This window comes from Pholcus phalangioides, unplaced genomic scaffold, assembly GCF_987345545.1.
Source record: "Pholcus phalangioides strain wild (caught in Gottingen) unplaced genomic scaffold, Ppha-v1.0 ptg000015l_1, whole genome shotgun sequence".
In the NCBI taxonomy this organism is placed as follows: Eukaryota; Metazoa; Arthropoda; class Arachnida; order Araneae; family Pholcidae; genus Pholcus; species Pholcus phalangioides.
In genome coordinates, this window is record NW_028301608.1 from 23,396,018 (window position 1) to 23,420,137 (window position 24,120).

Here is a 24,120-nt window from a genome sequence, read left to right on the forward strand (position 1 = left end):
TTTCTTGCGGGTCTGTATAATTAAATATTTCATAATAATCCACGAGCTGTAGAAGTTCCAATTTGATGAGAGAGAGTCATCCACATTTTTTCGTTTCTTTACTTCAACCTGTTGTTGATATGCTGTTTTTTGTCAAGAATTTCGGTTTTTTATCCGTGCGTAGATTGCGAGCCATGACCCCAACATCCAGCAGCAGGAGCCCCTGGACTGGGATCTTTAATGGGCCCCCAGGCCAGGCTTTCTCGCCGGATCTATAATATCTGTCATAATGAGGCTAACTGAATCAAAAGTGAGCATTACTCTTTCGAACCAGACCCCAACATCCAGCAGCAGCAGCCCCTGGACTGGGATCTTTAATGGGTCCCCAGGCCAGGCTTTCTCGCCGGATCTATAGTATCTGTCATAATGAGGCTAACTGAATCAAAAGTGAGCATTACTCTTTCGAACCAGACCCCAACATCCAGCAGCAGCAGCCCCTGGACTGGGATCTTTAATGGGCCCCCAGGCCAGGCTTTCTCGCCGGATCTATAGTATCTGTCATAATGAGGCTAACTGAATCAAAAGTGAGCATTACTCTTTCGAACCAGACCCCAACATCCAGCAGCAGCAGCCCCTGGACTGGGATCTTTAATGGGCCCCCAGGCCAGGCTTTCTCGCCGGATCTATAGTATCTGTCATAATGAGGCTAACTGAATCAAAAGTGAGCATTACTCTTTCGAACCAGACCCCAACATCCAGCAGCAGCAGCCCCTGGACTGGGATCTTTAATGGGTCCCCAGGCCAGGCTTTCTCGCCGGATCTATAGTATCTGAGGCGTGCCGGTAATGGATCCATATCACAATCGGTCCTTAATTTCCCAATATTCAAATTTGTGCTGCCATCTTCTGGCTGATTTGAGAAATAGAAGTGTTTAGATCAGTTGATAGATGGCAGCGTAAGTATCATGCCATGGTGGCCTATTTCAATCTCGAAACTATCTTTTTTGAAATACAATAATTCCATGACCGTGATAGCTAAAACAGTCGCGATTTTATAACAGTAAACTAAGCATTTTTTAAAGATAATTTGTTATCATTTAAACAGCGACAGGCAGCTGAAAAATTCCGTTGAAATGTCTCCCCAATAAAACCCGTCGTATGGTCAGATTAATTCGCATCTCTTTGGGAAATACTGATGACGTCATAGTAACAAACGTGGAAGCTTTCGGGTTTCAACAGTCAAAGCCGTCCAGTATCAGGTTTTGTTTGTTTACATTTTGTCGGATATTGATTTTGATAAACTACCTTTTTTTTTTCTTTTTCGGTACGAAACATTTCTTGTGATTTAATATTTTTCGATATTTTATTAGTTATTACAACAATAAATATTTCTAATTTGTCAGTAAACCAACAACAATAATTGTTGTTTTATTCGAGTTCATTAATAAAGTAATAATGATAGAGATGTGTTAATCATAATTATATTATTGATTGAAAATGGCTATTTCGAGGGAATACTCTCAAAATTATCTTTGATTTTGATCATGTCACTCAAGAAAAGCCCAAATAAATTCAATGGCTTTGATTACTGGTGGTCTTTTTAATCATTTTCATCATATATATACAGTCAACGCTAGTTTCTACGAACTCATATGGGCTTTGTAATTAGTTCGTAAATGGGGGGAAAATGCGGGAAATTAAAGAAATGAATTATCTTTATCGTTTTTGAAAGACCTACACGCAAACTAAGCACATGTTTGGAAAAAGCAAAAAAAAAAAAAAATCCTATAAGGTGACACTATTTCCATCGAATATTCCCCAAGATGTGGTCACCCCGTTATATAGCTGAATAATTTCCCCTTATACAATAAAAGTATGCATTCAAACACCTGATTAAAAGTCACCCCCATCTTCTACAGACGACCCCCCCCCCCCATGCGTGTATGCAAAAAAGAGGTTTTACTGTAGCTGCATTTAATGGTAAACTGCAACCATATAAAGATTTTCGAAGTTCAAAATCAAGTTGTCTCCAAAATTTTTAATCGCAAATTCTGTAAACACCCTTCTATCTAAAATCGGTCAAATCTGCTAAAAACTTGTCCGTCCTACCAGCTTCTGAAAGAGCTTACAATAAGCGCTATATCAATTTTCTGATTCAGAAGAAATTTAGTCTTTTGTTTGCAATATACATCACTGAAATCAACATTTGCAAAAGTAAACATTTTAGTAGATTTTGTAACTTCGCAAATCTCAAAGTTCTTGTAGCTTGCAATTTGATCCTGATAGAGGAAGGGGGTGGTGTTCCCTAATGTGATTTTTTTCTGCAAAATTAAACTGTCGCCAAAATCTGAATTCATCAATTTAGAATTTTCAAAGAATATGTACTTCGGCAAACGTCAGTTCCAACTATACATTGCAAACAAAAGGCTAAATTTCTTCTGCACTGAGACACTGGTGTGGTGTATTGTAGACTCTTCTGAAAGCTGGTGGAATAGATAAGTTTTTGGTAAAATTGATTGGTTGTAGCTGGTTAGGCATTTCCGAGGATGGTGATTAAAAATTTTGGCGACAATTCAATTTTTCTAGTCTTTCAACGCTTATAGCTCATCATTTAATTCTGATGAAAATTGTGTCATATTTTAATGTGTGCTTTATTGTATGCTCTTTTTTAAATGAATGCTTAGTTTGCGTGTAGGTCTTATAGAAACTTCATAACTTCTTGTTTTTTCAGACTTGACAATTTTTTTTCATAATATCCACCATAAGTGAGAAACAGTTCGAGATATGAGGAGGGTTGATAGGGTGTTTCTTATTCATTATGGGCTCGTCTATCACCACTAGGGTATGAAAAAAAAAAATCATGATTGTGTTTTTATTTAACTCTTTTACAGCGGTTTTTTTCCCTCAAAATAGACTTGTCCAAGTTTTGACTAATTTTTTTCCTCCTCGCCCTCTTATGAGACTTGGACTTGTTTTTCAGGTTTCCGCCTCTGACAAGATCTTTCATTTTCTTCCTCACCCTTCGCAAATGCAAAGCACAACCATACTCCCTATCAGGGCCGTTTTGAACTTACAGATTTTTTTTTTGATTGAAATTAGCTGACTGCTTAATAATTAGAACAAATCTTGTCAATCATTAAGAATGCATATTTTCATATCACCTACCTGTTATTTCTATGTAATCTCTCAGATTTAATTCATCGTTAATGAATAAACTACAAACGAACCACAAACAAAAAAAATATGAACAAAAAAATCTGTTTATGCATCATGAAAAGTCAATGATTTCAAATTAACTTTATGGAATAACATTTTTCTCGTACAGAGAAAAGTGCTTTTATTTCTTTTCTCTTCAAAGTGAACACCTGGTGGCAACTCAGTAACACATATGGCACAAGGTTTCTTGATTCACTCAATATACGACCAGAGGGTCATTCAGCATCAACTAAATGAAAAATATATATTGACAAAGATTGTTTCTTGCGTGATTGTTGGATGCATTTATTATGATGTGTTTCAGACTTTCATAATGTTGCCTAATCATTTTGCGCATTTGTATTTTTTTCACAGATTTAGTGAGTTTTGGTAAAAAACTAGCTAACTATAAATTTTTTCACTTTTTGCATTGAAATTTCAAGTCCAATGATATTTATGTTGGTATAACGTCTATTATTTTAAATCGGCAATTAGGGGCATGGAATTAAAGGCTTTATACAAAAACTAATGTATCTGGTTTTTTTTATCAGGGGAACCCTAGTGCTCCAATTGTTAATGCAAATACTTAGTGCAGTTACATCTAAGTTCACATATCCCTATATTTTTTGTGAAATTTTTTCGATGCACAAAATCTAGAAATAGAACAGCTTTCTTTCTGTGTCGTATCTAGGGATTAGGTTGAAGTGTATATTTACCAGATCTTCTACATTTCTTTTTTAATCAACAACTTTATAACATTTCAATGCCATCCGTAACATATTATGTTACTTTTACTTCAATGTCATTGAAGTTAATACAAAGGAAAAATAAAATTTTAATCGATTTTTTTTTTTAAATGGAGCAATTTAAATCGGCATACCCTGATCACCCTTCTTTCATTTGACAGAACAGGTCACATTCACACAGTGCCATCTTAACGCATGGCCCAGGGGGCTCACAAAAATGAGAACCGATTGAAATTTTCAAGAATTTGCTACATAGAGCCTCAGAAGAATCACTTGTCCCGGGGGGCCCTTAAGATGGCCCTGCATATTTACTCTGCAGAGTTTAAGTGAATAGACTCACAAAGGCTTATCAATACATAACTAGGCGGGAGCCGAATGGGGGGGGCACACAAATAATGAACACTTATTTTGCATACCTTTTAAGGGACCCCAAAAAATGTGTCTTAGGGCCCAGAGCCGCAACTAGTGGGGGGGGGAGTAGGTGGATCTCTTGCCCCGGGCATTGGACCAGAGGGCAAATTTTATTCTCAAACCTCTCCTTCAGCATTACAAGGGGGCGCCAAAATGCAACTTGCCCTGGATGCCCAAATATCTAGTTGCGGCCCTGCAGAGCAGGCACCCTATGGCTCTGAATGTATCATACCATTTCTGAAACCACCAGTTTATCAAATCATAATTTGCACAAACAGTCATAATTCATTGACCCATAATAATTTCATGGTCACCCCCCCCCCCCCACCAACAATTGAATCCTCCTTCCTGGCACGTGTTCGAGAAAGACCTTTATGTTGTTGATGACAAATCTCTCCTCTCTTCCTCTATTTTCGCTCAAGACATAGAAAGTCTAAATTGAAGTTTACTTTTGGTTAAAACGAACTCGGAGGAGGCTGGAAGAATAAAATAACAAATAGCATTAGCTCTATGGCATGGTGTTCGGGACAGAGGACCAGTTCATAAATTGGAGGTTCGACTAAAATTCGAGCATCGACTGTATATTCATGTGTGTTTGGTTTGTTTTATTTATCAGGTCGAGAAGATGGATAACTTTTCTATCATATATGGCGGCGCCGACCATGTAATCAAGACAATATGGACCAAGATCACGACCCATACTTCAAGCCTCTTTCGCCATGCAGAGAGTGTGTACAACAGAAATCTTGCAATGGCCAGCCTCATCAATCAAGTTTTGTTCTTCATGCTATGCGACCGTTGGTTTTGTCCCGAAGACAGGCTGACTGGACTCTACTCTTTGTTATTCTACAATGTCATTGGTTATCTCTTCCTGTATGCGAGTAAACTGCTAAGTTTGCACGACTATTCTCCTATTGTCAGAGTGTCGGAACACACAAACATACGTCATTTGGCCATGACGGCTACAAAAGTGGTGTTGGACTTGGCTAAGGTTGTAACCTTTGCGATTACGTGTGTCTTTATGCTGCTGGTGTTTGGCTTGGAGCAAGGCCTGGAGCATTTCAGTCCCACATGGTCTTATATATTTCTTACCGCCTTTTATTTCGTCTTAACAGAGCCAAAATGCAAGAATGTTGCCATAAGCTTTCTTATCAAGATGCGGATAGATTCTCTTGAGAGCATGGAAGCTCTTTGGGTCCCAGTTGCATTGCCTTTACTCTCATCTCTCATCGCGGTACTGATGATAACGGTTGTATGGTTCTTCACGGATGGTGGTTGGATGCTCATTTTCTCTGCGAGCTACATCAATGTATACCTAGGACTCAGGGTTATGGGTGATCACTGGCAAGAGTTACTTCGAGAGAAGAGTTCCATCGAAAAGTACCGCTTTGCGACTCAGGAGGAGCTAAGCGAGAAAGATGATGTGTGCGCTGTTTGCTTGCAGGGCATGAGATGCGCTCGGGTCACACCGTGCAAGCATATGTTTCATGGAGAGTGTTTGAGAAGGTGCTTGAAGCAAGAAAATGTGTGTCCTATGTGCAAGCAACTGCTGTAACATCTGCTGAAAATGAAGAAATGAAAAGTAGCTTGTGATCAGTTGATTAGTTTGACAGCTGCTTTGCGTTGATTTTCATAAAAAAAAATGCTTGTTGAAATTATGAATGTTAATGCACGCTGATTTATTTTATGCTGTGGGAAGTTGATAATCATGATGTTTTAAGAATATACTTATTTTTATTATAAAATCATTTCTTTCCCGTTAAAGTATGGGTTTCCCCTATTATGTTAATGTAATAATCACATTCACTCAAATCTAACAAATACCTTCCCCTCCAAAATAAAACCTATTAATAAAGGTGCATGTTAGAATTGGTGATAATATTAAGGAAAAAATATGCATCGCTACAGAGGAGAACGTTTTTCGTTAGATTCGAATGAATATGGTATTTTGGCCAATTTATTTGTCGTTATTTTTTGTTTGGATGAGGTCATAATCATAATAATTGATTATATGACTATTTTTTAGACTTTGTTATTATTTTCTTCCCCCTTTTCATATGTTTAAGTACTGTATAAGATCAATATCTCCGAGATTGTATATTCTGGAATGACATGCAGATAAAGGCTTGACAAATCCCAGGTTGCAATGGCACATAAAATTTTCTATACACAGAGTATCCTGTGATTACAGTGGTTTTTTGAGAAAACCATCATGAAAAAAATGTTGTAAGCAGGAAACCACTTTAAACAGGAAATATCTATGAGTATTAGTTAGAATTGGGACCACAAAAATAAATCGTACTAAGCAGGATACGTTATAAGTGGATCAACTGTGGCTTATGTGTAATTACTAGGGCTAGGATTTTTATGACCAAAAAACTGACAGAATATGCTCCATAAAAAAATGTGTTTATTTCCTAAGAAAAGCTTCTAAAAAAAATCTAACCATATTTCCTATGAGGAAATTATAGGAAATCGCAGATCATTGCCAAAAATAATGGCAAAGATAATTAAAATTGTCAATTATTGCTAATATCAAAAAATTGTCAGTTTCGGAAAATGATGCTAGCAAGGAGCACACGTGGAAAAAAATCCCTCTTCAGTGTTCTTCTGAAATACACAAAATAATGCCCTAAATTATGAAAAATCATGAAAAAAACCTTAAAATAACTGAAAGTAATAGGAAAAATTGCTCTACTGCGTAAAAATAGTGAAATATACAAAGTCATAGATAGGACTCAGATTTTTATGACCTAAAAACAATAATATTGACCTTAAAATTCAAAAATATTACCTTATAATTTTCCCATTATTTCATCTCTTCTTTTTCAGTTATTGCCTCTTATATTAAAAAATAAAAAAATTCATCAATCCATCTTTTTAATTAAAATTTTCTTTAACTGGTACCAAAATTATATACCTAACCATCTGCGTATTTAGTGTTGAGCATGAAGTTAGTGCTTTCATCTATGTTTCGAATTTGTTTTTGGTTCATTCAAGATTACGAGGAATGAGAAATGGGAAACCAAAATGGATACTTGCTCTGAGTGATAGTGTCAATTTTTCTGTGTTTGGTTGTGGCCCTGGTAGTAGGATCTATTACGAGCCTTTTTTATCAGGGAGATTGACTCACATTTGCGCCTGAAGTTAGAAAACAACAGAAAAAACAAACTTCAGCCAACCACAACTGCACCACCAGCAGGATTCGAACCCAGGTCCTCATGATGCAAAACCCTCACGATACCCACATGACCGCACAGCAGCTATCATTGGTGTTGAAACTATTCTCTACAAAGTTCTTAAAAATATTCCGTAACATATGAGCACTCAAATTCAAGCGGGGCCAAATTTTTGATGATAAAATATAAAAACAAAATAATCTTTTATTACTAGAAAATCCCAAAAATATAACCAGTCACTCGAAAATGACTTAAATACAACCAATAGCTTGAAAATGTTTAAAATATGACTAGCTTGGAAATGCTTAAAATATGACTAGCTTGAAAATGCTTAAAATATGACTAGCTTGGAAATGCTTAAAATATGACTAGCTTGAAAATGACATATATGACCAATGGCTCGAAAATGCTTAAAATATCACTGACAGCTCAAAAATTACTAAAATATGACTTGTCATAAAAATCTCTAAGCCCTAATAATTACTAAACAAAAGTCTAGTGTCTTAGCACACAAAAAAAATTGATCTTTTTGTGACATGGAGAGAGCACTGCCATAGACAAATTGAAAAAAACATGTATATATATATATATATATGTATATTATTTTGGACTTTTTTTCTTGGAAAAATTTTTTTAAGCATTTGGCTGAGGTTTAGATTTTTGTTTTGATTTGTCAAGTCCTGATGCAGATTAATTATTGATTACAGTCGAACCTAGTTAGTGTGAAATTGAACTTTACATGATACGTTTTCAGCCTTGTGCAAGTAAAAGGTACTAGTCAGTTATCAGGACGATTGTGTAGGAGTGTTTTAACAGTAAAAAAAAAGTTGCCGCTTAAATCACAAGCGTGACTATAAATGCCACTGGACTATCAGAGAAAGCATAATAAATCATGCTAATATGATCATTAGTGGTGCTTTTTCAAATTAGCATGATGTAATCGTTCCCAATAAATTAACCAGTACCAAATAAAACATTTTATCCAGTAGCATGGAATAGTCACCTTGGTTTTCTTGTGTTGACAAAGTCAAACTGTATTTGGGTTCTTAAACGAATCTACGGCATAACATAAGTAGTTTGTTGATTGTTATTGTTTTCTTCGTCTTTAGTTTATAGGCTTTTTGATGTGCCTTGGAATTGCATTTTGCTTATTAATTGAAGTTTAACATGAATTTATGGAAACACGAAACATGATTGTTTTTTTTCTTCAAAAGAAAGTAAATAGGAATTATAGGATAAACAGGCTTAGTCAAGTACATTGATAATGTGCAAAATAGAATTAGGTACTGACATCAGGGTTGGACGGTTTCTTCCGAAGCGGAAAAAACCGGCCAGAAGAAACTGGTTTTCCTTCAATAATTTGTTATATAAGTTAGGATTTATGATAGATATGGCAAATGTATATATTTTTATAACATTAAGTAAATTTAATTATGTATGCAAATTAGTAACTGCATCAGTCTTTTGAAGAGTTGGACAGTTTCTTCCACTTGGAAAAAAAACTGTGACACTGTCTCTTCCAAGAGGAAGAAACCAGTCTTCCTTCCATATTCATCATTTGCACTACAATGTAAGATATAGCAAATACTTTTTAACACCTCTAATAAAGTTGAATTAGGCCTATGACAATTTAACTGTGCACATGTAAAATCAATTATAAAAATCATATCAGTCCTTTGACTAAGATCACATATCTAGCTGAAGCTTTTCATCAGACCTAGAGAAATTTCATTGAAAGTTTAAAATGTATTCATCAAATTTCAACCTGATTGACCAAATTATTTTAAACTTTTTTAAGTAACAAAACAATTGAACATTATTAATTTATTAAATGACACTGATCTCTTCTGTAATATTGGAAAAAGAAAATGTTTATCTGATTGTTAGAAAACAGATTATTACAAATAATAATTACAAAATATCAGAAAATATAAAAATCCTCATTTTCCTCACTACAGTGCAACATTGAAAAACAAGTGTCTTTCTAGCAGTTGTATGCTGTAATCGATTTCTCAGCTTAGAATGAATGAATGCAAAAGACAAGGAAATTCTTTTGAGTTCTGTAGAACTTAAATGGGTGCTTACAAGCATTTTGACATATCTATCAAGTTCATCAGGTATTTCGCTGCCAAGATTAGGAAGCTCCTCTGATTTGGAAGAAACCATTGAAAAAAACAGCGGGAAGAAACTGATTTATAAAATATTACTTCCTTTCATACTCGTGCAATCATAAGCTTAATTTGCTGCTGTTACTGGAAGATTTTATCAACTGTAACATTAATATAGTATCAATTTTGAAAGGTTTTATTAGTTCTATTATAAATCTGCTGAACAACTTGAAAGCATTTCAACACAATCACAGCTTCTTGAGAATTTCAGATATTATTCATTCATTCTTACCATATTAAAATTTTAATGGTATAACTGAAGTTTTGCAATTGCAGTTAAAAAAATCACAAGTTACTATACTTTGCCACAGTTCCTGTTCAGAATTTAATCTTTCATCCTAAATATTCAGTATCGATAAGACATGAGAACAAATGATAGGGAAGAATAGTCTCTTCTTATCTTAATTTTATGACTTACAAATAAGGCATCAAGTCAGCATTTTGTAAAAAGTCCCATTTATTCGTGATAATAATCAGCGCCATTTGCACAATCTTTCTGTAGCTGATATATTGAGTGGACCCTTATGAAATTTTAAATTATGTCAAGTATGCTTTTATCCACCCCATGGAGATAGTCTCCCACAATGATAAAAAACATTATAATTAAAAATATTTCTAAACATTTCTCAATTGGCTGTTATATCTGATGTCTCCCAACAGCTTTGGTCTTATTGCATAGGGAATGCCTGTCGATCATACACACAAGTCCCATGATAATTCCTAAAATACTTTTTCATTTTGGTTAAATGCAATATATTACTCTTTATAGTTAGATATTGCCAAGTAATTAGATAAATGTGATGAACATATGAAACTAATTATTTTCTTATATTCTTAAAAATATTATACTTCAAATTGTATAATATTTTAATACTCAGATTAACGTTTTGAGCAGTAATTGAAATAATTTATTTTAATATGTGTGCTTTTATTGGAAAATTAAATATTGCACATCTTGGTGAGATATTTATAATTAAATGAAAAAAAAAATATTGTTTTTAAAACATGTTTTATATTATTTCACAACCAATGAGGTGAAATAACAAGCATTAATTATGTGTACTTCAACTAAACGATAATTAATGCACATTCTTTTCAGTCCGCTGTTTTTTTCATAGCACACTGTCGCGGAAGAAACCCACAACCCTGACTGACATCTACCTTCACAGGGCAATATACTCTGGCTTTTACCCAAAATGAGCAGTTATTTTACCGCTGGGAAATATTTTGAGCTGGTTTGAATACAAATTGTCTTACTTCTTCACAATTGCATCATTATCACAGAAAATGCTATACTGGTGGGACAGTAACCCGCAGAAGAAAGCAGAGTGTTGAACAGAGTTTGTCAGAAAACAATGTACACCGCTTTTAGGATATTGGGTCACACGGCAAATATATTGTCCTACATGCAAGATTTTTGACTGCTCCTGCAAATTTTTGGAGATTTGTCCAGCCCTGTTAGGTCGTCAAGTTTTGAATTTTTTTTGTTCCTTTTTTTCTATTATTTTTTTTACATTTTTCTGCATGAGTGGCAAGCCCATAAATCAGAATGCTTTGTTTTGTTCAACAAAGAGCCTTCTGCTGACTGGAAATGTTCTGCTGCAAAAATTTAAATAATAGTGTTTTCTACACTTTTCTTAAAATTCTTTCAGATTGTTCTGCGATGTACGTTTCAATTTTCAACAAATTCTGATTTGGAAGTTGGCAGGCATATTAAGGAATTACAATCTTCCTTAGCAGCTTCTTAGTTATGAATTTCCCCAACTTGTCAGACTCTGTCTGGATTTCATATCTTTGAAACATCATAATCCCGGAGGTGCTTTTCTCGTGCAAATGAAATGCCTTTAAATCTTGATAGCCCAATATCCCGATATAAAGTTTTTGAACCATTCAAGTAAAGTATTTTTTTTGAAAAGAAATTCTCAACACATGACTTCTGTTTCCTTACTAATTAACACTAGAATGGCAGAAGCTGTCTTTTTTTTTACTGCAAAGCTGCTTTGACTTGCGATTGCACCCAAATGGTTTATCTCAGGTTGTTGAAATATTTTCCCATCTTGTTAAGACTCTAAAATTCCTAAAATATAAGAGTTCTAGGTTTCTTACTTTAAAGTTAAAATGAAGTTCTACCTACAACGACTGCAGTCACTGTTGTTCGGTCGCTATAGATAGGCTTATATAGAATAGCTATATGCTATAGCGGTCAAAATGACCAAAAAGATATATTTTTAACTAATATGATTGCAAAACATGCTAAAATGGTCTGTCTTTTTATGCAAACATTAATATTGAGGGAACAGATGTTCTATCACAGTGTTTACTTTCCTCCAGTATGTAATTTTTACGTACGTTTAGAGGTACACTTTTGAAGAAGCTTGTCACCATACATTATTCAATTCATCCAATGTGTGTGTTTCTATAGATCTTTACACTTTTACTGCATTGCATTTGCTGGTACAATGTTGCACAAAATGAATTCGTTCAGAGCACAATGCGATCGGCATTGAAAAGATGTCTTATGTATGTATTTTTTACATTGTTCAGGACTTGGCGGCTATTTGCAGTTTTTTCTGCACATGCAATCTCTTCACAAATTTCTAAAGCTTATCATACTTCAAACCTTGTCAGTGGACTGCCAAGTGAAAACGAAGCCATGATTTATATAAGCTCAAACAACCATAGTCGAACTTCTTTTTAAGGTAACAGAAGTTTGACTATGGTTTTTTGAGCTCATTTCAACAAACCTTTTTGTTATAAATTCCAAAAAAATGATACGTGAAATAGGGTTTATTGCAAAAATAAGTCAGAGACTGAATATATACTGTTTTAAGAAGTTTCAGTGCAGAAAAATCATTTAAGTTAATTTTTCCCTATTGTGGTCAAAATAACCACTATCCGTCATTCTAGTTGATTCAAAGTTCCTGTCATTCTAGTGTTAATGTCAAGCTAGCAAAAATATCAAATAAAAAAAAGTTTCTATGTTGTCAAGTAAGCCTTGAAATTTCGTTAATTCCTGAATGTTTTTTAATCGTCGAATTACAGTATTTTCTAAAACTGGTGCTAATGCTACAAATATTTCAACAAAAGCAACATCGTTGATATTTTTATACACCTCAAATTGATGACCGACAATTTTTTTGATTGATCGATGAATTTGTACATTTTTTTCTGTCTAGTCTAGTCAAGCAGTAATGCTAATTGTGAATTTCAGATGTAAAAAGTATATTGCTTGTTATTTTGAAATACATCGAGCTGAATAAAAATGTTATCGACGACGAACTTTTGATTTTTAATGAGAAGGTGTGTATGTTTGTTGAAGGATCTGTTGTAAATGTTTCACACAAGGTGGAATCTTTATTCCTTGTCATTATGTTGGTTATATTCAAAATTTATTTGCAAAAATTGTACCACCTTTTTTGGTGGATGTACTGGGGTGTTCATACCTTCTTTCTCATACTATTTTGTGCTGTAAATGGAGAAAACTGACATTTTAGTGCTGAATAAACGGGTTTCTAGTGAGATTCTCTCTTGGCACAAAAACAACAGGTTTTTTTTTTTTAATTTTCCATGTAAATGGGATTGTCTACATCAGTTGTTCTTGACCAGGAGCAGGGCTGTCTTAACGCATGGGACCGTAACCCTCGAAAACTGAGATGGCCTGCGCACCTCTTTCGCTATCGTTCGTGACGTCAGCAACAGAAGATCCACTATTGTCCAGTGTACAGAACCAGTTGTACACTTGACATCGGCACGTGATGGTGATGCTCGTGGCCACGTGTCTCGATTTAATTTCATTATAAAAGATCATTCAAATCATTTTTATAGTTTAATGATAATTTTAAATTAAGGATGCCGACCCCATGCTGCGTTCCACGATGTAATGGAAATTATAAAAATGGGCCCTCAGTTAAAGTTTATAGTTTCCCCTGCAACGATGATGTGAGAGCAAAATGGACGAAAGCTATCAACAGAAAAGATTTTACGCCAACAAAATATAGCAAGGTAAGATTCTCCAATTCATTATTTTGTGTGTGCTTGAACTATTATTTCCTAAATATAATACCAAATATTTATAATATTTCACCAAAAAATTATATACACAGTATAGTTATTCTAATTCTGAAATTTTCAAGTTTTTCTGCTAAGAAATGAGTTGCTATTCAATGGTTAATAATTTTTTCACACATGATATCACAGTAATTAGACAGTTTTGTGTGTTGGCTGAGTCATGAGCCACTAATTGTGATTTATTAATCAAGCATGTTACGCTTTTAAGGCGACACAGGACATGCGAAAGGCAATAAATGCAGCATGTAATTAAAAATTCCTGGTTAGGAAATAGGAAACATAGTTCATGAGATATCGTGCTCACAGCGACAAAAATTGATTTGAGAAAAATGCGTTTAAAGATTGAAGTATGAATTTTGATTAAATTATTTTTTCTCGAGCCCAATACCATACGGATTCATGGGAATAGCCTCAATGTTCAATAATATAATCAGTTTTTAACATTGCCATCATGTTTCCATACTTTAATTTAGCATTTTAATGTTTTGAGATGACTGCCACTTCAAACGCTCAACACACAGCAAGTTGAGAAAAGCCATAGATTAAATAAAGAACTAATGAGGCAAAAAGTCACTTGAATTTATTTTGCAGTCCGTATTATTTTACCATTTAATGTGTTCTGTGAGTAATATTTGAAATTTATTATCAACTAACCCAAGAAAACTGACAAGAAATTAGTTGGCATAGTCAAGGACTCGTTGATTTGTGAATTTGTGGTAAAAAAAATCTCAGTGTGTGTGTGAGGTTTTTCTTCATATAAGTAGTGGCGGCATTAGCATGAATAGATTTTGAGATTTTGTGGTAACTTTTTGATAGAAGAAACATGATTACAGTTTATTTTGGAAGACAAAGTGTGCAGAAGTTTGTGGACGAGAAAGTTTTCGAAAACTATCAACAACAAATCTCATTGCATTGACATGCAAGTGCATGACATTTACCTAATATTATTTACTAGAGATTGCTTCTATAGTTTTTCTAATTTATCTTGTATTGTAGGTTTGTGAAAGGCATTTTCTTGAGCAAGACTTCCAGTTCTATGCCGAGGCTTTTGATGAGAAAAAAAATGTCTCCATAAGAGTCAAGCTGGAAAGACCACATTTGAGGGCTGGAGTTATACCATCACAGTTTCCAAATCAGCCATCCTATTTATCAAAGCCTTCGTCATCAAGAAGGGTGAGTCCAGAGGCAAAGAGACAGAAGCGAGAGAAAGCACACTTCTTTGCTGCCCTTGAAGAAAGCCTTCGACAGAAGGATGAACTGGAAAAACTCAAGCAATTTGCATCACTCTCAGAATTTGCAAGTAAAATTGAATTTCTGGACACTGTATACTGGACAGTCATCAACAGAGGTAATGAAATTCTATTGTGCCACATTGTCGATGCACCTGCTCCAACAATTCAGAGTTCTATAGTAATTTCTAATGATCTCAACATCACTCTGTACTGTAATAACATCAAACTGGAAAAACTTGGCAACTGGCAGTTTCCACTAAAGGTTTCGAATACTGATGAAGTGAATAACATTTTGAGTTTCATGAAAAGTCTTGATTCACCTGATCATGTTTTTGATGCAGTTGATCTAGTAATATCAATTTTAAGTTCTGGTGCATTTCACACTTTCAATGAGAGTTGTATATCTTTTATGAAAGAGCAATTGTCATTGCTTATAGCCCCTCCTAACTCTAAACGATATTCCTCAGACATAATGGTGTTTGCCTCTCTTCTGTTCACTATTTCACCTCAAGCATATAAATTTATTCGTAATTCCCAATTTTTCATCATGCCTCACCCATCCACAATCAGAAGAGTATGTTCTTCTTATAATGTAAAGCCTCAACATGAGCAACTAAATTCTAAATTTTGTTCATATGTAAAACAAAAATCAGGTACTTTGAAAAATTCGGACAAAAATGTTGTTTTGATGATAGACGAAATTCACTTAAAGCAATGTGTGGATTATTCAGGAGGAAGCATTATTGGTCTAGCCCAAACATCTGATTTTGTTTCTAGTGCCCACGTTTTTATGATCAGTAGTATCCTGTCCCCTTATAAAGATGTGGTACACGTTTTACCAGTTAAGAACATAGATGCTGAAATCTTGTATGCATACACAAAAAATGTTATCATAGAATTAGAAAAAGTGGGCTTTCATGTAATATGTATAATCACAGATAATAATTCTATCAATCGGAAAGCTGCTTCCATGTTTGTCTCTCCATCAAAATTGCAAATTGTATATACAAATCCACTACGACCTAACAAACCATTATTTTATATGATTGACACAGTACATATATTTAAATGTGTCCGCAATAATTGGGTAAATCAGAAAAATAGTGGAACATGTATGTTTTATCCAAAATTCAAGTTTTTTGAAACTGGCGAATCCACGGATGACAAAACATTTTCTACAGCTTCATGGTCAACCTTGAGAAGGTTGCATGCTGCTGAAGTGGACAATTTAGTAAAGTACAGTTATTCTCTGTCGTTCAAAAGTCTCAATCCAAATAACTTTGAAAAGCAGAATGTGAGCTTGGTGGTCCAAGTGTTCAATGAGCATGTCATTCAAGCTCTATGTGAAATAGGTCAAAATCTTAACTTAGAGCACTATAAAGGTACTGCAGATTTCATAAAAATATTTGTGACATGGTGGTCTATTGTTAATGTCAAATTTTCATACAAGGGACATTTACATAATGATGATTACCAAACTCCATTAACATGTCTTCAGTCTGATAAAAAGGTCAAATTTTTGAGTTATTTTTTGGATTGGTTAGATGACTGGGAAAACATGAAATGTACCACTGGAATGTTGACCAAAGAAACTCACACAGCATTAAAATTAAGTACGTATAGTCTTTTAGAAATAGCTTCGTACTGTATCACAGAATTGAATCTGACGTATATTTTAACAGGGAAATTTCAAACAGATAATTTAGAAGGTAGATTTGGATTGTATAGGCAAATGGCGGGTAGCCAATACCACATCTCACTGAGACAATTGTTTGAATCAGAAAACAAGCTTAGAGTGAAATCACTATTGAATCTAAAAATAAATAGCAGAATGTTTGGAGAAATTGTTATTGATGATTATAATATTGATAATGATGTTTCAAATGATGAATGCCATATGTTTCATGTTTCTGTTCTCCCATCAGATGTTGAAAGTATTAAAATTCATTTGCCAGTACTAACTTATATTGCTGGATATTGTGTTTTCAAGATTCTGAAAAAATTAAAATGTCACTGGTGTTCTTCAGAGCTATTGACAGATAAAGAGCTCTGCTTCACCGAGAGTGACTACAATTTGATAAAAAACTTGGACCGAGGGAAACTATCCTGTCCTGATAACTTTGTTGTTAAAATAATAATATTCAATTTCATTATTGTGAGTAAACTCATAACAGATTTTGAAAATGATTTCCTAAAAGCCACCAAACAAAAACAGGTTGCTGCATCCCTAACAATGGCAGCATTAACAGCGAATGAAATGTTTCCCGATAATGAATTTTGCAAGGAGAAGCATAGTATGGAACTAAATGTAGAAAAAATAATTTGGTGTGCATGTAATATATTTTTAAATAATTACTGCAAAATACAGAATGATAAATTACTGCAGTCAGCAAAGGTAAAAAGATGTAAATCAAAAGAAAGTAAAATGAATAGGAAATTAGAAGTGCTAAAAAAATGAAGGGGTTAATGAAAGTGATATAAGTAGGACTGACTGTATATGTTCATAACTGTAGTCAACTTAAGCAGTGATTACCCATCTTGTGCCAGTTATAGATTTCTCCCCTATTAAATTTAGTATTGTGCCAACCATGAGAATAACAAATGCCAGTTTATCAGAGTTATTGAGTTATGCAGGTTCTACTGTATATATAAATAAAACTTGTAAAATTCTATTGAATTATGTAATGCGCAAATGTCATATTTTTTCTAGTACAATGATATTGAAATATTAATGTTGCTCATTATGGTCCAGCAACTATGTTGTTGATAGTGAAACCTCACAACAACGATACTTGGATATAATGATAAATCCCTCTACAACAATATTTTCACAAGTCTCGTTTGGAAATGTTTATACTGTTATTGTTAAACTGCTGCCTCTCTTTATAACAATCTCTCTGCAACGACATTTTTATTTTGATCCGAAGAGTAAAATGAATAGGAAATTAGAAGTGCTAAAAAAATGGAGGGGTTAATGAAAGTGATATAAGTAGGACTGACTGTATATGTTCATAACTGTAGTCAAGGTTTCACATCGAGGTTTCTCTGTAATTTGATGTAGCCTACATAGTTGAAATTAGAGCATGATATAAATGTGATTCAATGAAAGCAAGCTATTTTCCAAGCGTGGAAATCCAGCCTTATTTTTCTGAAATGTGTTGTCTTTTGATATGTTGAAATAAAATTTATTTCCCAACAAATTGTTTTTTAATGAATTTTTTCATTCCTTGGGAAGAGAGCAACAAATTTACAGATGTGTCATAATAGTCTAAGTTATGATAAAAAGAAGTATTTTTTTTTCATTGAATGTAGCGAAATCTCGGATGAAATAAAGGCATTAACCTTTTTAATAAACCTTTCACTAGCCGAATCCACATTTGGATTGATTTTCATTTTTCTCCCATCTGATCTTAGTTAACTATCAAATTATTATTTAACTACCAAATTCTTAGATCAAATGAGAAATTTTCAGATTTTTTTTCTCATGTCAATATAAATATAAAAGAAACTCGAAAATGGAGGATTTTAAGAAAATCGTAGCACAAGAGCTGCCTCATGAACAAGGTTTTTTGCTTTTAAAAATGATCGTAATTTTGTCTTCAGGGAATTTTTTTAAGCTTTACTCTTTAATCAGAATACATTTTGAATTGAGCTAAAAATTTTTGCAATAAAAGTTTATAAACAAAGAACTCGTCTATATAGTTCCACTCTTTCAACTGAGCACTTCTCAATCAGCAGTGCGAAAAGCTCTTGAATACACCGAAATTCACGGAAGAAGTGGATCCACTAATGGTGACGTCACAAACGAGTACGCAGGCCATCTCAGTTTTCGAGGGTTACGATGGGACCCACCCAGTGGCGTCAGAGCCAGGGGTGCTGTGGGTGCTCGAGCACCCACGGAAGCTTGTAGAACGGGTCCGAGCACCCACAGAATGGATTCAAAAATCGAAATTTCCTACATGAATCTTACGACGGGCACACACAGGTTCGAAACACTTCCGACACCCCTGGGCCCACCCAGGCATGGCTCGTGATAATGAGATTAGGTGCCATGGTTTTCGAGAGAAAAAAACATACAAATTTATAAGCAGGTACTTTCAGAGCTAATCAGGGTCCCCAGAATATCACTTGCATAGAGGCCCATAGCGCTGTTAAGATAACCTCACAGAAAACAGAACAGATTGGATTTTTCAAGAATTTGCCAAGGTCTCATATAAATTTCTCGGCCCGGGCACCCATCATGCTCTTAAGACGGCCTTGGCCATATGCCGCCCCCCCCCCACCTTCCTTGCGACCCCAGGATATTCTAGGGGGAACCAGCGGTGAAAATTGGATGAAAGGAATAGGGACCACAGCTCTCCAGAACTCTGTGAAGAAATAAAGCTTTCAAATAAAATATGGTGGGAAAAAATGTGACTACTTTCAAAATTAGAAGAGCTGCCGTCCATAGAACCAGGGCCCATGTGGACAAGGCCCGAGATCTGGTACAGTGATTTTTGAATGTATGTATGTCAGCTGTTGCTTCCAGCCAGGGCCATAGCGTGCCTTCTCAGGACCCCAGGGCAGACTTTTCCTTGGGACACATTTTTAAAGGGTTATTATTATGCAAAACAACTGTAAACTTTTGTGGGGCCCCCATTCGGCTTAGGGCCCAGGGGCAATGCCCGGTTGCCCCAGCCTAGTTACAGCCCTGCTTCAAGCTAAGTATGGGGGGGGGGGGGTCTCCAGAACATCACTTTTTCCAGGAGACCTACGATGGTCAGATGGCCGTACATATCCCATTCCCCACAAGAAAAAAGATTATTGAACTGTGATCCAGGGTAGGTGTGGACCTAAGGTAATGTGTCTGTAGCATGGACCATAAATAAGATCCTATTCTATGTCTATGGTCGGGATCGTCCCATATTTTACACAGACCTATTTTTAGCATGTGATTCCATTCCACATTTGGATAGGCTCTTGGGAGGGATGATCACCCAACTTCTGGAGTTCTGCCTGGCCCAGGGTTCCAGAGATTGATCTTCATTATAAAATTAATTTTTATTAAATTTGATAAGTAGAAATGGTCTTGCTCTTGGATGAAGGTAGGTGGCCCTGTATCTTTCGGATGAGGTTCAATGACATAAAATATAGGCCATAAGCTGAAACAGGTTGAGAAACACTTTTAACATTGTAGCATTATTACAGTTTTTTAGTAACAATATTTCCAATGAGTTGCAATATCATTGTTGCTCCAGCCATGCAATCTTCTGCTGAGAAAATTTCTCAAAACATCATTGTTGCTCATTTGCGCCTACAAAGAAGTTCCTTTACCTTCATTAATTGGTAGGAAAATTTCAAATTTCGCAATAATTTCTGTATTACAAAGAAGAAAATTATTGTTTAGGACAGAAGTTTCCAACCCTTATGTACCTAGATGTAAGGGCAGAAAGTACAAATGTCTTAATTTTTTTATCAAACAGTTATTTCCTGCACACGAGAGCCAATCAGATCACAGACCCTACAATTTATTGCCAATTCCGAATGGCAGCCTTATTGTTATACTCATTGAGAGGTTGGTGCAGGAAACCTCCAGAGTGTGGGACTCCCTGTGGTCATGCCACTTCGAGGACAAACTAGGTATGGACTCCTTTAAACATCCTTTACTACTTTAGGAGGAATATCTTATCGACCTAGGCTACTACACCACCCATAATTCTTACATACCAACATGGTAATTCTTTGGGGCTATTGTGCACCAGGTTAGAAAAGAATATCACTGGCCTATGGGGGCTGGTGCAAGGGTATCTGGTGCCTCTAGGCAAAGTGAAATTTATACATTTCTTTTCTCATCAATGTGTGCTCACATAGAAGCGTGGGGGTAGAAATTCAGCAAACCAAGGGTGGTTTTGTCCAATCAGCAAGCACCCTTAGCGACACCTAACAGGAAAATTATGCTGCTGGGTTAAGGTAATGAATGTCGGATAATAAATTTGCTACCACTCGTACAGCTTTGGAAACCATTGATGGGAGTTGGCTTTTGCGACCACCTTATTACTTCGTGGCAATGCTGCTATTACCTCATCTAATGACACAAGGAGATGCCATAGGGTTTTAAACTCTGCAGATTTTGTTTAAATCACACAAGTCAGTCATAAAATTAAGTACCATTATTGACCAATGTAGAATAGACCTGGAACCCCTGGGGCACAGGCTATTTTGAGCCCATCCTATAAATTTTGTGAGGCAGCTGATAACCCCATCAATAAATCAATTAATATGCAATGCAAAGCAACATAATGCCTCCTGCATACAGCTTGAGTCCCATTTACACAGGATTAATAACATTTTTCAGCCCTCAATGTTTTCTACATGTCGGTGCCTCTGCAATGTAGCATCATAGATTGTTCATTGTATTGTCCATTGTAAAAACGGGAAAAATTGGAGCTTGAAAAAATACATGATATCATTCGTGAAGAATGTCGAATTATGACTAAACAGATGGAAAAAAAATTCTCTGAAGAATGCAGTGTGTTGAAATCCGAAATGATCGAATTGAGAAAATCAATCGAGTTCAATGATGAAACACTCAGGGACATGAAAGCTGAACTATCGGAGGTAAAGAAAGAATTACAGATAATGAAGAGATCGAATGAGGGGTTGCGAAGTGAAAATAATGTTTTGAAGGAAAAAATCAAGAACATATACGATGAACTGGATAAAATAGAGTTACGATCGAAATCAACCAATATAGAGATACAAGGAATGCCGGAGGAAAAGGGGGAGGATGTGATGGAAATAGTGACTGAAATTGGTAAAACTTTGAATGTGTATAAACCGAATGATATAATGAAGCTACATAGGGTAAATTCGGTAAACAAAAATAGGATCAGACCAATTATTGTCCGATTTAGAGACTCCGCGGTGCGAGATGAATGGATCGAAGCTAGCCGAAGCAAGAAGGGACTAAATGCAAGTGAAATTGATGAACGTTATGGTGATTCAAGGCTATTCATAAATGAACATCTTACTAAGACTCTCAAAGACCTTTTTTATCACGTCCGGAAGTTCAAGAAGGATAACGACTTTGACTTTGCGTGGGTGAGGGACGGCAAGGTCTTACTGAGAAAAAGGCAGGGTGAAAAACTTCATTATATTCGTAACATAAATGACTTGGATAAAATTAATCAACAGCAGAATTCCCAGGAATCAATAATGTAAGTATCAACTCATCTTGCCTTGAAACATTCGATGATTTGGTGAGTTTTTCAAATAGTCCTGAAACTTTCAATATATTGCATGTAAATATTAGAAGCGCTCGTGAAAATTTTAATAATTTATTATTGCATTTAGAAAAATTAGTGGTTCCATTTGATGTTGTATTACTGTCTGAAATTTGGATCAAAGATCATGAAACTGATCTGTACAATATTTATGGCTATAATAGTTTTTGTGAATGTCGAAATAGAAATAGATCAGGCGGCGTTATTGCATATGTAAATAAAAAATATTCATTTTTAAGTACTGCCTTGAATATGAATACAGCTGAAGGCTTATATTTGTACAGTGAAATGTTAGATCTATGCATAATTTTAATTTACAGATCCCATGATTTTTCTCGAATGGATTATATTATTGAGTTCAGATCAATTATTAGCAATTTAGGGTATAAAAATATTATCTATACTGGAGATATTAATATGGATATATTGAAGTCTGACACGGACAGTGATGAATACATGAGTCTCATGTCTGAATTTGGTTTTTTATCATACATAAATACACCAACAAGAAAGTCAGCGTGTTTAGATCACGTTTTCATTCGAAACGCGAGGTTAAATTATCGATTTGAAACAGCAGTATCAAAATTAGAGATAACGGATCATTTACCACTGGTTATTAAATGTAATCTTGGAACTGATACAAAACTTTTAAATAATAATCAAAATAATAAAAATCGGTTTTGTCAAAATGTGGATTATGATAAGTTTGAAATATGTGTAAAAAATTATGAATTTGATGAAAACATTTTCAATGAGACTGATGCAAATGTATTATATGACAAATTTCTTGATATTGTGTTTAGGCATCGTAATTTCTGGACAAAACAGTCTAAATGCAAAACAGGAAATAATTTGAAAAGTGAATGGATTACATATGAATTGAAATGTATGGTCGATACTAAAGAAAGACTTTATAAAGTTTTTAAACGAAATCCTTCAGATCGTGATAAGGAAAATAATTACAAAAACTATAACAAACAGTTAAAAAAGAAGCTAAAAGCTGCAAAGGATGCTTTTTACTATAATAAATTTATAAAATGTGGTAACGACGTCAAGAAACAATGGAAAGTTACTAATGATATCATAAATCGAAAAATAAATAAAATAGTACTTCCAGTAAATACTAATCCTGAAACAGTGAATGAAATGAATGAATTTTTTATCAATTCTGCAATAACTGAAGATTCTGAGTTAATAGATGAAATAGAGCTTCTAGTACCAAACCAGTATAATTCTATAGTTGTTACTGAGATAGAGGAAAGGAATGTAAAGAATTTAATAAACATACTTGAGAATAATAAAGCGGTTGGTTATGATGGAATCACTCCAAAAATGCTAAAAATTGTCAGTAAATACCATTTGAAGTTTATAACCCACATTATAAACTCTTCAATTCTCAATGGAGTTTTTATTGATAAATTAAAATGTGCTCTTGTTATACCCATTCATAAATCAGGTAATGTCAATGATTTCAAAAACTATCGTCCGATCTCTATTTTGCCCGTCTTTTCGAAAATTTTGGAAAAGATAATGAAACACAAAATTATAAATTTTCTAAATCAATTTAATTTTTTTTCGAGCAATCAGTTCGGTTTTCTTGGAAATAAGAATACTGAGATGGCAATTTTGAAATTTTCAGCAAAAGTATATGAAAGTATTAACGAGAGCAAAAGAACCCTTGCTATGTTTTTAGATTTAAAAAAAGCCTTTGATAGTGTCGATCATCCAATTCTTATGCATAAGTTATATTGTTCAGGTCTGAGAGGCAACACTTATCACTGGTTTAAAACTTATCTGTCAAATAGAATGCAAGCAGTTAAAATAAATGATACAATAGGTACATACAGGATTATTAAAACTGGCGTCCCACAGGGTTCTGTT

The 24,120-nt window shown here is 34.7% G+C and overlaps 2 protein-coding genes across 2 annotated transcripts; both read left to right on the top strand.

The window, feature by feature from the left end:
• The first annotated feature begins 1,239 nt into the window (after positions 1 to 1,239).
• Positions 1,240 to 10,584, top strand: LOC149075688 (uncharacterized). The gene is made up of 2 exons (XM_089243178.1): positions 1,240 to 1,302; positions 4,947 to 10,584. Exon 2 carries the CDS (start codon positions 4,956 to 4,958, stop codon positions 5,883 to 5,885), a length of 930 nt encoding a protein of 309 aa, XP_089099304.1. The 5' UTR covers positions 1,240 to 1,302; positions 4,947 to 4,955; the 3' UTR covers positions 5,886 to 10,584.
• Positions 10,585 to 13,074: 2,490 nt separating this feature from the next.
• LOC149075689 (uncharacterized) lies at positions 13,075 to 18,155 on the top strand. The gene is made up of 2 exons (XM_089243177.1): positions 13,075 to 13,679; positions 14,742 to 18,155. The coding sequence occupies exons 1-2, from the start codon at positions 13,527 to 13,529 to the stop codon at positions 17,433 to 17,435; spliced, it is 2,847 nt and encodes a 948-aa protein (XP_089099303.1). The 5' UTR covers positions 13,075 to 13,526; the 3' UTR covers positions 17,436 to 18,155.
• Positions 18,156 to 24,120: the final 5,965 nt, after the last annotated feature.

What these genes read in the sequence shown, in the direction of transcription:
- LOC149075689 (XM_089243177.1), top strand. Translation starts at nt 13,527, where the DNA reads ATGCCGACCCCATGCTGCGTTCCACGATGTAATGGAAATTATAAAAAT. An exon ending in CGCCAACAAAATATAGCAAG is followed by an intron (nt 13,680 to 14,741) that starts GTAAGATTCTCC and finishes CTTGTATTGTAG; the next exon opens with GTTTGTGAAAGGCATTTTCT.
- LOC149075688 (XM_089243178.1), top strand. Translation starts at nt 4,956, where the DNA reads ATGGATAACTTTTCTATCATATATGGCGGCGCCGACCATGTAATCAAG.